This window comes from Caloenas nicobarica, chromosome 13 (genome assembly GCF_036013445.1).
Source record: "Caloenas nicobarica isolate bCalNic1 chromosome 13, bCalNic1.hap1, whole genome shotgun sequence".
Lineage (NCBI taxonomy): Eukaryota > Metazoa > Chordata > Aves > Columbiformes > Columbidae > Caloenas > Caloenas nicobarica.
Genome location: NC_088257.1, coordinates 2,761,114 through 2,776,377, shown reverse-complemented (window position 1 = coordinate 2,776,377; position 15,264 = coordinate 2,761,114). Strand labels below are relative to the sequence as shown.

The 15,264-nt window shown below is 44.1% G+C and overlaps 1 protein-coding gene across 1 annotated transcript in view; it reads right to left on the bottom strand.

Moving 5' to 3' along the window:
• ERGIC1 (endoplasmic reticulum-golgi intermediate compartment 1) overlaps window positions 1-15,264 on the bottom strand; it is a 57,503-nt gene that overhangs the window by 28,645 nt on the left and 13,594 nt on the right. Inside the window, exons 2-3 of the mRNA XM_065644377.1 lie at window positions 9,679-9,740; window positions 2,751-2,823 (exon numbers count right to left, since the gene is read on the bottom strand). Coding sequence (XP_065500449.1) covers window positions 2,751-2,823; window positions 9,679-9,740 — 135 coding nt within the window. The remainder of the gene's footprint in view (window positions 1-2,750; window positions 2,824-9,678; window positions 9,741-15,264) is intronic.

Genomic DNA, 15,264 nt, shown 5'->3' with positions numbered 1-15,264 from the left:
ATGCAGTCTCACAGTACGGCTGGCACTGCCCAAGCAGGAAAGCTCACCCCACTAAGTGCACACTCCAGTTAATCATTCAGATGAGGCTGACACCAGGAAACTTCAAACTGGGACAGGGATCTGTTGCAGGAGACTCTCAATGCAAAAGAAACTTGAAGCTTGCAATAAAAGTTGATGAGAATTGAACAGGTTGGCAGCTTCCATATCTTCAAAAGTATTTGATTAATAGGCAAACAAGGCTGAAAACATGTTTGTGAGTTAATATCTCCTGTCTTTGCTACCAACCAGTTTAAACGGTGTCACAGAGTTCTCACGCTGTTCCAGACCCCATAGAGCTCCACACTTCTGTGCCCTTATTCCAAACGATGAGACACTACAGCCTCGCAACGCGCTGCCAGTGATACACACTTGAAAGGGAAGCACAAGAGCTTAGAAACACCTTTGAACACCCTCAAGGCGCTGAGTTTCCCAGAAGAGAAAGCAATGAGTAAGAAATGGAAAAAGAAGTTTACTGCTGCTTTAGAAGCTGTTGAACTGGGAAGCTCTTTGTGACGTGACTCTGAAGTATTTCCGCTGTTACAGGGGAGCCTGTTCTCAAATGCTGTGGGTGATCTGTTCCCAGCAAGAGAGATTTTGATGACCTACAACTCATCAGAAGGAGGTTTTCATATTCTGTGAGCTATTGTGTTGGACGGTCCATGACGAATCAGTTTCCTGCATTCATTTGTCTCAGTCTCTTCCATGACATCCTCTCTAAAATTTTCCTGCTTTATTGCTTACAGACACCTCCTCCCCATGCTGTTCCTGCTGGGAAAGGCACTTTACCACCTCTCGGAGGTTTTAATGAGAATCTGGTCAGCTGGGCATGCAGGAACTTACAGCACTTCTATCTTTGCAGAAAATGCACCATCTTGTTAAAAAAAAAAAAGCAGGAAGAGGCCTCTGAGAATCATGCAGTTTTGCTGTTCAATAAGAAATCTCTAATCAGGAAACTACCACTACATAAAGGTATGCGCACTCAAATAACTGGATCAAAATTAGGTAAATATAACTAATTCCCCTGGTAAAGCATTAACTGAAAGAAAAAAGAAAACCAGATGCGAGAATGCAATCTAAGAGGAGAGCAAGAACTATTTTACTTGAAATAATTTGTCTAGCTTTACTTTTTAAAACATGAAAACCAAGAAAATTCAGATCCTGAGAGAAACGGGTTGATAAGGTGACCCTAGGATTTGACAAGCAAATGCACAGAACTGAATTCAAAGAAACAGCAAGTAAGAAACCTAAGATACCATCTCTGAACTAGGTGTGCAATGGGCATAAAAAATGAGCTAGAGCTAGATTACACTTCTGTCTTAAGGTGAAACATTACTCAAGGTTAAAATTATTCTTGAAATTATATTCTTGACCCAAGTCAGAGCTGCACAAAAACAATGGAAAAGCCACGTGGTTATCAGAAGCCACGTAAAGCATGGTTCATCTAAATATGACACAGGAGCCCAACACGTTTCAGAGCTTTTTTGCTCAGCAGTGACATCTGTCGCTATCTGGACCAGCCCTTAAGTCTGACAGATGTTCCGCCCTTCCTAACTATCCAGGAACTGCGCATCCCAGCCCAGTGAGCTCACTGCCACATCAGCAGCACGATGGAGAACGTTTCCTAGAATCCAAAACAAAGGCACCTGTGTTAAGAGTTACTAAGAAAAGTTTACTCCATGCAAGAGGAGCACGAGAATAGGAAAAAAATCTAATTAACTAAAATACTTGTTCTCTGAGTAATTTTTCAAGTGGAAATTAGTTCCACTTTGCCCAAAGCCAGGTCCCAAAGAGGTTGCCTGGGACAACTTGTCTTCAGGCACAAAACCTGTCAGCTAAGTTTCCAAGTAAGACTCAACAGACAAAAAGAAAGAAGATAAACTTCACATGTGAGTAAAGCTATCTGCATGTATCAGAGATTCAGCTCTGACATTAACAAAAAAAAGGTATTTTAACATTAAACTAATAATCTTTCCTATTTTACACAATTCTTTTTTCCAAAAAGCATCTCCAAAAGCATCCAGTGAAGACTGGCAGAACGTGATACCCATTTTATCCACAGGGAAGCGAGGGGAAAAGAAAACGTCTCATCAGAGATCCCACCGTATCTGCAATGGGATCCCACAGCCTCAGAGTACAGAGCACATAGATTGAGCAGCAGGCACCACACATTTAAACATTCCATATCACTGATGAAAAATACACGAGTTTTGGAGAATCACTTTGAATCAAACAAGTACAGAGGGATGTGCCTATTCAGGAGGAGAGGGAAAGAAATCTCAGATGAGGACAAGAAATCGAGGAGGAAGAGGGAACCTGCAACTGACTGATACTGATCTTCTCAGTATTCACACCACCTTATACCTGCTCACCAGAGAACTGAAAAGGGTCAGAAGCTTTTGATGTGATCCGTGGCCACATGAAAAACACTCACTGTGCCCAACAGAAAAATCCAGGATGCAGCTAGTACAGGAGCAGGAAGGTCTGGAACAGTTTTCTCTAACACAGTATTTTAGAACCAAGTTTGCCTAGTATACTTCAGTGACTTAAAAAGCTGAATGACTGACTGAGAATTCAGACTCAACCAAAAAGAATCCAAAACCCATTAGACAACTAAAAACTGCAAACCCATTTTCCCATGATAACAGAGTAAAGCTGTGAAGAATCACATACGCACATACATCCAAACAAAGGAAAACGTGACTTTTACTTACATTTCAGTGGCTATGAATCCGGTGAGCTCAGACAGGAAGAGAAACAGGATGAAGAGACAGCAGCAGACAGAGACTGAAAAACAGGCAAGGAGAGGAAAAGGTTAGTTTCACATCTCTAACAAAGACATAAACTGTTTTCACACAGGCTTATTATTTGCCCCATGGATTTGCCACCCAGACACATTGAGAACTAACAGTCTTTAGAGACAGAGACCCAGACGAGGCCATCAGAGCAGTGACTTCAATGGTGTGACAATGCCCAACATCCTGCGGGGTATCTTAATTCTGGGGCCACCCTTCCCATCACGATTTCCATTTCCCATGGCTTCTGCGTTCTTCGTCTCCAGCACACAATGCTGCTCCACCAGCTCTCCCTCCTTCTTGACAAAGCTGCTTGACAATATGATTTCTTTGGAGCCCTTTCTCCAAATCTAATTGTGTTACTACTAAAAACCTCCAGCAGGGAGAAAGAATCAACACCTCCTTGCTTCAAAAGCATACAGTTGGCTATGCAGTGTTTTGTGGATTAGGAGACATTTTGGTTCTTTCTCAAGTTCTAAGGCTCTGTGTCAGTCATCTCGCAGCCTGCGCTACTCACTAGATAGAGCTGGTACAGCAGGGACGTGGCGATAATGGACTAGTCCAGTCAATGCCTGATATTGCTCTAATTTCTCCATTTGCTGACATGACTCTTCAGAAGGGGAAAATTCCCAGTGAAGGAAATGCGAGGTACCTGGACAACAAGTCCCACGTCTTTCCTAAGAATGCCGACCTAGAGTTAAAAGGAAGGAACCCAAAGCAACTGGCGTATTACAGTTTATTCTTCATCAGGAAACTATTCAAAACATCGTAGAGTGACACTCACATAGCAGTAACAGAGTCATTGACCCACACCGGAGGGCTGGAAGGAAAGACAGCTGTACATCCCATTGAGCAGGGATGACTGGAGCAGACAAGGATGTGCCCACTCAAGGAGATGGGTCTGCAATGTGTATTTGTATTAAATAAAATACCCACGTTCACCATGAATCACTACACAAAGGAGCACACCAGGAAACGGCACGCTATGCCAGGAGTACAATTGGCTCACCCCTCAATCCCAGCGGAGTTACAATGACCGAGCGCTCTTTGGAAATCAGCACTTTGCCACAGCCACTAATTAGGATTGAGAAACACGCAGGAAAAACCCTGTTCCTCAGCTTTATTCCACATGACCTATACGGCCTGAATTCCCATTCCTTGGGGAAGCTCAAGCAACAACTGGCTGGGGAGCAATTTCATCTCACAATAGCACCTGTCCCACTCCCTTGGTAGAGAATGTGAGAGACGAGGGAAGGAAAGAGGAGGTACCTGGGCAAACCCCGAGACAGACCCCACTGACCTGCAGCCTTGTGCCTCACTCTCCAGATTAGTCAGTTCATAGCTCTGAGGAAAGAGAAATGCATTGCTTCCCCTTCCTTAGAGTCATTTCAAGGGTGGATTCATCTACTGACCCTCGGAAAAGTGCAAGGGATTAAGAGAGATGCCAAAAAATCCATTAGCTAGGATGAAGAAAGAGAGAAGAGGGGAAAAACGAAGCCAAAGACCACATGGAAAATGGGAAGCGAGAGAGGATATTCATTTCTAAAGAGAAAGCTCAGATGGTCACACAGTTGCTTCCAGGCCTGGGCTGAGCCACCGCTTATAAAACATAATGTTAAATTTCTGCAGAATTCAAGAGATCAAAACTTGTCTTGATAACTGTTCTATTCAGAGCTATTACATAAAATAACACAGGGAAAAGTACAGAAAAAATATTTATCAAAAATTATATATTTTCACTGTCTTCTCTACTGCCCAGGGAGGAGAAAGGTCTTACCTAAAGCACACCGGCAAATTCTGATGAGAACATACACACCTCCAGAAGAGCACAAAAAAAGCAACCTAGGCACAAGACTAGTTGATCCAGTGTTTCTTACTGTTAACCACAGAACAGCAGACACACAAGATCTCCGACCTTCGGCAGCATGCAGGGGAGAGCATTTGACATAGAGACAACCCTTTCTTCTTTAATTGCTCCCCATGTTCCTCTCTGCTCGTTATCATCTTTCCACAGCGTCAGCTGGACCGTTCTGCTCTCCAGCACTGCTATGCAAGCCTGGTACTACTAACTGTACATTCTCTTCCAGGGCTTTCTCTCTCCCAATTTTTTAAACTTTTTTCTCCGCCATCAAATTATCTTCTGCTTTTCCAGCATACAAAGTATTCACTCCCTCAAGTCCGTCTTCCAATTCAGCTCTTGCAGTGAAGGCTTGTGACAGTACTTACCCAATATAGTACAGTAAAATTCCACTAACCTGTATCTTAAAAAATCCTGTAAGAATGCCCTGAAATGCCTGGCAAGGACTGACTTTCAAAGCTCCTCAATGCTTGTGCCAGTCTTCAAACTACATACTTGGTTTTTAACCTGTCAAAGAGATTACTGAGGGTGGACATGAGAGGGTTTTATAAAATAATGAGCAGCCTGAAGGAGATGAATGGGAAACAACCACTCACTGTCTTTTCCAGTATGGGCATGAGAGGGAAGAGGAGGCTGAAAACAAGAACGGGTTTTCCTTTACATAGCACCTAACTAAATTCTGAAGATTTTTGACTAGGGACGTTGGGGATACTTGGGAAAAAAAAAAAAGAGTCTATAAGATTTCAAAAAGAAATCGGACATACCCTGAAGAAGAAATCCATTGAGGGCTACTAAACACAAGGCAACCACCTCTGACTCAAGAAGTTCAGAGCTGCCAACTGACGGAACCTAGTGATGTGTTCAGCCCATCCTCACGGTCCTCTAAGGCATCTGCTGCTGAGCCCTTGGAGCAGGACGATACCCGATCGCACAGACGTTTGCACTGATCTAGCTGGCACGGCCACTCTTGTGTTAAACTCATTTATCCACATACATTTTCAGGGCAGGCAGCTCTTTGGCGTGAGACTTACGTGTTAAACTGTCTCTCGAGCCAGCATTTTTTCAGACACAGAATGTGAGCTCCTCTCCTTAGCATGGACCTGCAGGCATATACTATGTTCCCAGCATAAGAATTTACGTACACGGCGTTTCAGCTACTTATTTCATAGCGAAGGCCTTTAGTTGCTTCCATGCAAATGTGCAGTTCCTGCCACCCACATTTGACAACTGTATTATATTTGGGAAAATAGATTAAAGGCTAGGATCAGACAGAATAAAACAATTGATGCACAGAACTCAGCTTAACTGCAAGAGCAATGGGATGTTCCCACAGAGCTTGAAGGACCGTCTAAGACAGGCTTCTTAAAACTCTAATATAATGTGATCAATATATCAAAGGTTGCTGGTGTTAGACACACTGGAACACATAGCTGTTGGCTAATCAGTGATCTCAAAAGGATGGGAAATGCTCTCAAGTTTTTTTTCTACACTAGCTTTGACAGGCTAACCTTTTGTACAAATCCCTTCTGATACATACCCCATCTATGTACATTCCTGACTCTTCCTCCCCACCCCACAAGAAATGAAAGAAATGCAAAGTGTTTAACACATCGTACAGACTGAGAACATGGATCCATGTCTATATTAAGGCATAAAATTAATAGCATTTATTGTTCAATGGAGCAAACTGCTACAAAGTGCAATGTTGCAGATGCCACGTGAATCATAACTTTGATATTTCCTGATGCGTATTTAGAACTCCAGCCTCCAAGCAGCATAGAGTATATCTGGATAACATTACCATGTGTGCATACAACATGTGCATGCAAACTATGCATCCAGACTGCTAAATAGCAGGATTACTACAGCAGCTGTCCGAGTCACAGGTCCCTCTCTGGAGAAGCCAGACTGCTCCTCTCCGGCCAGATGCCAACTGTGAGCCAGCCAGGGCACCCCAAACATGGCCAAGTTGTCCCCACGTCTGCCCAGGCTGTCACAGCAGCCATGGTGGGTGGGGGACAACAATGGTACGACTGGCTAAGTGGCACAGGGATCACAACACTGCCCAAAAGAAGAGGTCTTTATTGAGAAAAAAGGAATTGGTAACTTCACACTTTTCAGAGAAGTCCACAGCAGTGAGCATGGTGTTCCAATACAAACCTCACTCCACTAAAGAACAGTGGACTGTGCTTTATTCCTTCATTCCTACTGGTTTTCGATAGCTGGAAGGGTTGCTCCACAGATTTGAAATATCTTGTAGGCTGCATTCACTGCAACTTGTGAAATTACAAACCCATAAGTACCAGAAAGACTAAATAACCCACCAGTTGGCTTCTGAACTTGTTTGTGTTCAAGATCACCTGCTCTTTTCCACCAAAATAGAATCATAGAACATTTTGGGTTGGAAGGGACCTTTGAAGGTCATCCAGTCCGAGCCACCTGCAATGAGCAGGGGCATCTTCACCTACACCAGGTTGTCCAAATACCCCAACCCTTGTTCTCCCTGAGCTGTCTCTTTCCTAAAAGAGTTGCCACTTCAGTCCTGGTGGGCAGAAGCACAGTCGGTACCTTCCATCTATTTTCTCCTGTAATCTGATCTATTCCCTCTTCTCCAATAAACCTCAAACTTTTCAAAAAAAGAAAAGGCCTTTTTAGAATCCAAAACCAACTGCAGGAATCTTGCAGGAAATCCATTCCTATTCCAGAAAGCCTTCAGCACCAGAAGTGATACTGAACTAAAGTTCCAGCAGAAATCGTGGTCTAAATTAATAATCAGCTACTATGGGCTATTTTATGTCTGCCCTGAAAAACTTAGAAGACTTAAAGAAAGCCAAAATATAGTAGCGGCCATAGTTGTTTCACTTATTTACTAGACCCTAAAAGACTTTTTAATGAGGCAGAACTTCACCTACCCCCAAGTCCCTAAAGTTACTACAGGCTGACTTCCCTAAAGCATTTATCATGAAATGCAACCTTCCCAGGCTTCAAACCAGCACGGCAACGGGCTGGTCTCGTTCACAGTCTCCTACAACTCGCAGGATTACTGGCTTTTAAATTACAAGTCCCAGGCTTGGTCAGACAGAGAGTCCATTAGGAAAGCTGCACACAAGATCCTCACATGCAAAGCCACCATGGTTTGTTGGCTGGCTGTGTGGTTCAAAAGCTTCTATCAGCCTGTCTGAAAACACTCTGACAAAAAGAAGGAGAACCAGTTAGAGAAGAAAAATCAAAGCCTGAGAAGGTGCAAATAACAATAGAGAGAAATAAGTCAGCTAATAATTTCGAGTAAGAGTCACAGCCTTCAAGCCTTCCCACAACAGACTTATCACTTGAGCTGTTTACTGCAGATCAGAAAGCCTAAAACTTTGATGGGTTTTTTGTTTCTAAAACATACACTTTTGCAGGTGATTCATAACAAGACAAATTCTCAAAGGGAGCCCAGTTACAGTGTGGGAACTCTTCGTTTCCAAAACAGAAGAAAAGGCAGGATCACTGACAAGTTCAAAGTGTTCTTTCAAAACACTGAGTCTCATACACCTCTAAATGAGCAGTTTTATTCGAGCCCTTTGTTCGCAGTTTCAGCAAACCTAAAAGGGAGTCAACATACAAGTTATTCAGTGGTCAGGAGAACAGGGAGGACAAGGACTCTCTGAAAGTCAATATTTAGAGTAATGTGCTATCTGCACAAAAGCACAGAATAGTTGAGGCTGGCAGGGAACTCCGGAGATCATCCTGCCCAGCACAGGGTCAGCTAAAGCAGGTTGCCCAGGTCCAGTTGTTTTGAGTGTCTCCAAGGCTGGAGTCTCCACACCACGCTGGGCAACCTGTTCCAGTCTCCGACCATCCTCACAGTGAGGAGTTTCTTTAGCTCATCAAGCGCTTTGCTTCGTGACCATTGATTCACTGCCACTGACTCAGTTCTATTCGACGCCTGCTGTCACCAAGGGATGTGACATCACTCACGTCAGCGATGACATACAAGGCTGCTGACCCGTCTACAAGAATGGATGAACGGAGCACAGCTCCGTGATCAAAGGAGGGCACCGGTCAATGGAACAGAAAAGCTGCATTAGGCGTCTCATCGCGGGCCTGGCAGGATCAGCCTGATCGATGTTTACTGCTCCACACAGTGTACTCACTGCGCGTAATTGTGTGAAATTGCGTTACTCAGCCTACAGCCTCCCTCGGGAGGAGGAAGGAAGGAAAAGGGGCCCAAGGCAAGAGATTCATATCAGCCAGAGTCTGTGTATTGATACATGGGAGTGAGAGTGGATCGCTATCAGTGGTTTCTGACCAAGCAATTTTTATTCTTTAAAAGCATGACAAATAACAACAAAATAAGATCTCTGCTCATTAGTCTCACCTACAACATCAGATGAATCCCCTGAGTATGTTGTGGGAGGAATATGTGTTACCCAAATCATCTCCACCGCTGGCCACCACATACTGGCACCCGCGCTGCTCCTGATTCACAACCTGCACTCCCCGTTTGCAGGAGTTTGGCTCCTCGTGTCTGTTCAGCAAGCAAAGGCCTGCGTACGCTAATTGTGAACGCAACTGCTACCAGCTGGTTTGCACACTGACTGAGGGGGTGCCTACCAGAGAGAGGCAAACAAAAAAAATCCGCATTTAGCCCCCCTACGAGTGTGTGGAGCAGCCTCACAGCTTCTGTCCGCGGGAAGGCACAAGCAAAAAGGTCTCTAGCTACTTCAGTAGCGAGTGGGTATTTCACTGATGGCTTTTAGGAGCTCCCTTTCTTGACAGTGTATCTTTATTACTTTTTGTTGTTGAGATTCTGAATCCATGCAAACTACTCCACTGTTTAGTACAACCTCACAGACTGGGCAAAATGAGCCGTTTCAGCAACAAAGGATACCCCTTCCAGTGTTTCATATCCCTTTAAAAAAATTCCCTGGAGACAGAGAAGCCAAAAGGTCTTTAATTTTAGACCAGGGGTATGCAGGGACATCAAAAAGAAGAGTTACTTACTAATAGCCCCTGTGTAGGTTGGCTGTGTAAGGTCTTTTGGCACCTTCCTGTAGATGTCAAACCTGAAAGAGAAAAAGCAACAGCCATAAAACAGGTGGAACATTTCAATACATTTCACGTCCCCACAGGGATGAACGATGCTGAAGTTTTTCCATTGAGCTTTCCAACAACATTTTTTCAGTTCACAGAAGGGTACGAGAAGGAAAACCAAACCAAAACAAAAAATCCTTTTTCCTTTGTACAATTATGTAACTGCGCTCCGTCTTGGCTCCAATTTCCAAAGCACTTCTCTCCACCGCCCTCCGCCTTCTCATGGATCTGTGTGACCTGAACTGTGAGACGCACCAAGGAAGAAGTCACGCTGGACAAGTTTATAGACCTCCGTAAAAGGAAACGGATACTCTACAGACTCCTGAATAAAGAGGCCTGGCAAAAAACCCAACCCATGAGATACAACCTATATTGCCCCTTCTAGTTTGTACCCTGCAATAGCCAGAAGTTGACAACACCCAAGTCAGAAATGAAGGTGTCGAGACAAGAAACCTACTCCCCCAGCAAAATCTAGTTTAATATTAGACCGTTGTTTTGATTCAGTCATATCTTTTAATATCCATATGGCTCAGCTTTGCTATTTTAAACTCTCCGTGGTTAAACTTTCACTGCCCTTATGATGCTAGAGGTATTATTTCCTACAACCTTGTGTTCCTGCGTGTCCAGCCGCAATGCCGCTCTGACATCAGTTTTTCCACCACTCAATAAAAATTAATTAGTGTATTAAAAACACACACACACCCTAAAGAAGGAAGTGACTGGTTCTCCCCCAAAACAGACTTTTTTTGGATATACAAGTGGGTGAGATTTGATGCTTTTTCCAGCCCCGAAGAGGCATGAGAGACACTGGCTTCCAAACTCCTGCTCTATACTGCACCACAATGAAACACCCCCACCTTTATTCAGTAGTTCCTACTACACCAACTATTGTACTCAGAGTTTAAAAACTAGATCGTCTTTCTTTTCTTCACTCCTTGTCTGTTGAGACCATTTACAGCTGGGATGCATTTGGGGCGAACAAAACAGCACTTGCCTTGCATGAGATTAGAAGGACGTTGTTGTGTTTCATTCAGGAGTTGAAGCTGGAGGAAGGAAGGAGAGGGAAGAACGGGTATAAAGATAGTTCACCCTACAAGTCCTGATCACGCTGTGTAACTGCTTAACCGTTCCAACAACCCACCGCAACACACTCGAGAGAGCATTCTGCACAGGATATGCATCGGAGCTAAATGTTTTTATGACTCTATTCACTGTCATCTCCTAAACAGATCAGTAATATTCCTGAAGCAAACAGCCCATTTATGGCTCTCCAGCTGCTCTGAGCACATCTGGAAAGCGCTGTTTACATTCTTTCCACATACACCAAAGCACCAGCAGTGGATGGTAACGCAGCCCAGAGAAGCTGGTGACATCAGGGTGTCCCAGGCAGAGGAAGCAGCTGATGGTTCCTGCTCACAGCCCATTAAACGCTGAAAGCTGGCGGCGTCTCGCCAAAGTCACAATAATAGATCAACAAGGCTAAAAGAGCTGAGAAAGAAAAAAAGACAGAGAGCACATGAACAGGCACGAACTGCTGAGCGTGAGTGAACAATTGGAAATAGGAAATATGCTGGATTCAGTAAAAACAGCGGCGTGGGGATACTATAAAAGGAAGATCGTTCTTACAATGAGAAATATTTACTAGGATGAAAATGATGACCCGTCACAGGGTGAAAAAAAAAAAAATCTAGCTTTTTAAAGAACTCGGTGGAAAGTTGATGTCATGGCAGGGTTCTCTCCTCTGACTACCATTTTAATCATGTAAGTAACACCCAAACCCCACAAATTAAGTTTTACACGGCATAAATAAGCTAAGATTAGGCAAAGACACTACAGAAAGCGATCGATGGCTCCCAGCCACATTTATGACTTGGCTTTAAGTTCTCAAAAGGCAGCCCACCCGCTCTGGGCTGTTGTGCTTCCCATCTCTTCTACCACAACATTACATTCCCTCTCTCTTCTACTCCCGTGACACGCATCTGAAAAGGGCTTTAAGGAAGTCTCAGGCTCTGATTTGCCTGGAGTTTTGAGAACTCTTGGGTCTATACGTAGAGGCTCAAACCTCCCTGCGAGCGCAGTACAGCACATTTGCAACAGGGAGGCCCTTCACGCACTGTAAGGATCGCTTAATGCACGAGCACAGCGAGCGTACACAGCTCGCCGGGCAAAGAACACCAGGCAAACAGCATCCCAGCCTGGAACCTACTGTCCAGAGGCACGTCCAAGAGTACAGAATAACTCAGGGGGCTGCATACAGTTTTAATGGCTTTGTTTTGTAGAATTAACACATTTTCAGGTGAGGACAGGCACTAAGGAATAACAGAATCAAGAGTGGACAACATATGCAGAAGAGACAAGAAGAGCAGACTGGACGGTTGGGAGAAAGGACGAAACCTCAGCTGAGATCTTACAGATGAACGCAGAAGCTTGAAGGACGACATCCAGAATCTGACTTAAGCGACAGAAGGGAAGGCAAGCAGGGGAGGTGTATTTAAGCTTGCAGAAGGATGCTGAAATGATAAAAACAATTAACATGAACAGCAAGGGAATGGAACGAGACAGGTTTGGAATAAGAGACGAACACTGCTGGCTGGCTTCTGCTCACTGGCATGTCATACCAGTGAGTCCAAGAGACTCCCAAAGCGAAAGAAAAAGGACTGGGTACGTGCACATATCCTGGTAGAACATGTATCTGCTTGGAAAATACATGCTCTGGATTGGGAGGGTTTACACTTTGGTAAAAGAAAAATATTCTTCAGGGTACCAGGCATCTTCCTATAAAGCATTTGATACTGGCCACAGCTTGAGAAAGTACAATTTATTAAGTCAGATCCAGGATGGTGAAAACAGGAGTTGGCTTTATGCGTTCAGAGAAGGGCAAGCTGGAAGCCCAAAAGGACATTAAACTCGGAAGAGAATGACAAGATGCTGGCATGGCCAGAGACCTGAGCTATCTTGTTAACTCTGATTTAAACTCTGAGTTAAAAGAAAATAAAAATTGCAGAGGATTCAATGACAGCTTGAAAAGTATGTTTGTGAGACACAAGAGATGTGAGATCCCAGCAGTAAGTAGAGGATGGAACCCCAAAGGTGGCCTTGTTAATGACATATAATTCTAACAAATCAGTAAATCAAGCAAACTTCTGAAACAAATCTGTAAAGTTGACAAGGGCTATTTTAACAGTAGACCCTAAACCCCAAGAAATCATGGATTTGTGAAAGCCATAGCTCCTATCAGACCTAAGGGTTAAAAATCTGATTAACTTCTAGACTTCACTAGACAAATCCCTTTTGCCAGCGGCTTCTTGCCTGCCTCACAGAGCTCAAAGCAATTCCAGCGGATCACTGACACTGTCCTGGGAAGAGAGAAGAATAAGGATTAGACACCACAGATGATTTGTAATGTATGAGGGAGGAGGCCGTGCAGTTGTACGCATGGTGAAGGGGAACAGGTTTTACTTGCCCTCAGGTCAGATGTTCCTGCAAAGCACCTGCAGGAAAAATTCCAACAAGCCTCCAGGTTCCTGAGGTGTTGGTCACTTGGGAGAATATTTGTACCCTGGAAACAGAGAGGAACCTCGTGCTCTATATATTGCAAAACCGCCTTACAGATTTCCGATACTGGCACATTGGAAGCAGTGGAAGGTATTAGTAATGCTGGAGGAAGCCAGGATGTTCAGGGAGGTTACACCAGCCAGCTCAGAACGCAGCACGACACACTGTACCGCGCTGTGAATATCCACTCGGGTTGTCTTGTAGTCATATGCAAAACGACCACGGGAAACCAGGGTGTAGATTTACGGCATGTTCGCTGCCTCGCAGCAACTGCTGAGTGAACTCTCTTACCCCGCGGTACCGTGCAGCAGGTTATCCTGCTTTCACACAGGGATACGTTACTTTATGCTTATACAGCATGTACATGTAGTTTCCACAGGACGACCAGCACGGTATTTATATCTTGCTTTTGGCAACTTTCCTTCTTTGCTCAGAAAGGCAAGACTTGTAAGGCTAAGGAATATCTTTGAGTCCATCACCTGAACATGGCTGCAAAGTAGAAATAACAAACTTTTTGCTAGGAAAACTCTTCCTCCAGGTCATAGAATGATAGAATCATTTTGGTTGGAAGAGACCCTCAGGATCATCAAGTCCAACCATACCCTCACTCCAGCACTAAACCATGTTCCTAAGAACCTCGTCTAAACGCCTTTTAAACCCCTCCAGGGATGGTGACTCCACCACTGCCCTGGGCAGCCTGTTCCAATGCCCGACAACCCTTTCCGGGAAGAATTTTTTCCTAATATCCAATCTAAACCTCCCCTACATACCCTCATAAAGGAAGGGCTGGACCTTGCAATACCAGAATACAAGGCTAAAGAGAGAAATAGTTGTCATCAGTATAACAAAGGAATTTCCTGACACATCTAGCATATCTATTGTCTTTTCTTTCAATGGAGAGAATGATTGCACACAAAGACATAAAAAAAGGCTGTCTGGCAATGTCAGAGTTTCACAGGACCCAACATCCATAACTAACGTCAGAGAATGCTGCAGTACTTTTTTCCCAATCCAATGCTGAGTGGACATAATAAAAAACTTTCTCACCTGCCTGACAGGAATGTCAGCAAACTGGTCAAGCGGCATTGTAAAGAAGAGCAGCACAGGGATCGGTCTTCAATAGGTTCAAACAGAGAATTGGCAAATCTCAGCGTGATGAAGGTACAAATGCTCCTTGTCACATGCTGCCTCTGTCTGAGGCAGAACTCGCTGCCTGATGCTAGGAGCGCAACGGGCCTCTGAGAAACATGGAAAACACGTTTGGTCCCATCTTACCGCAGCTGCACGAGCGGACAGTGAGGGAACGCTGCAGATGGGGGCACCTCGGCGGAGCCGAACCAAAGCACGGCAGACTTCAAGTGCCAGTGTCTGATGGGCTTCAAAAGCTGTATCTGGACTAATGTGGGCTGTTGCTATTCAAACGTATTTTTTTCTTCAGATCAAATCATATGTTCTTTGCGTTCACTTTTCAGGATCTCCTAGTGTCACAGAAGGGATCAGAGTGTTTAGGAAGGCAGAGGCAGACACGGTGGTGCTCACCAAGCAGAGGCAATTTTAGGTCACATCCTTCTGAATTACACCTGACTCTTTAATTGCTTCATGTAGACACCAGTGAATCCAGCCAACTAACTCTTTCTATACAGCTGCCATTGAAGAGACGAATCATCCTGAACTTTGAGAATGATTAATTTTCCCTGGAGACACAGACATAACCTTGGGATTTGTCACCCTACACACTTCTATTCTTCCTGGTTCCTATCTGCCTCTTTGAACATTTCTGGTTTTTTGCAGTATTACAGATATATAATTCAGAGATGGTTGGTTCAGCCACCTTTATTTGGTTCCCCATGGGAGCTATAGATCTGATGCAGACAGACAACCAGCTCTTCCCACAAGATTTGTATAACTGTATCTATTTTTAAGTTTGTCATTTCACGACAG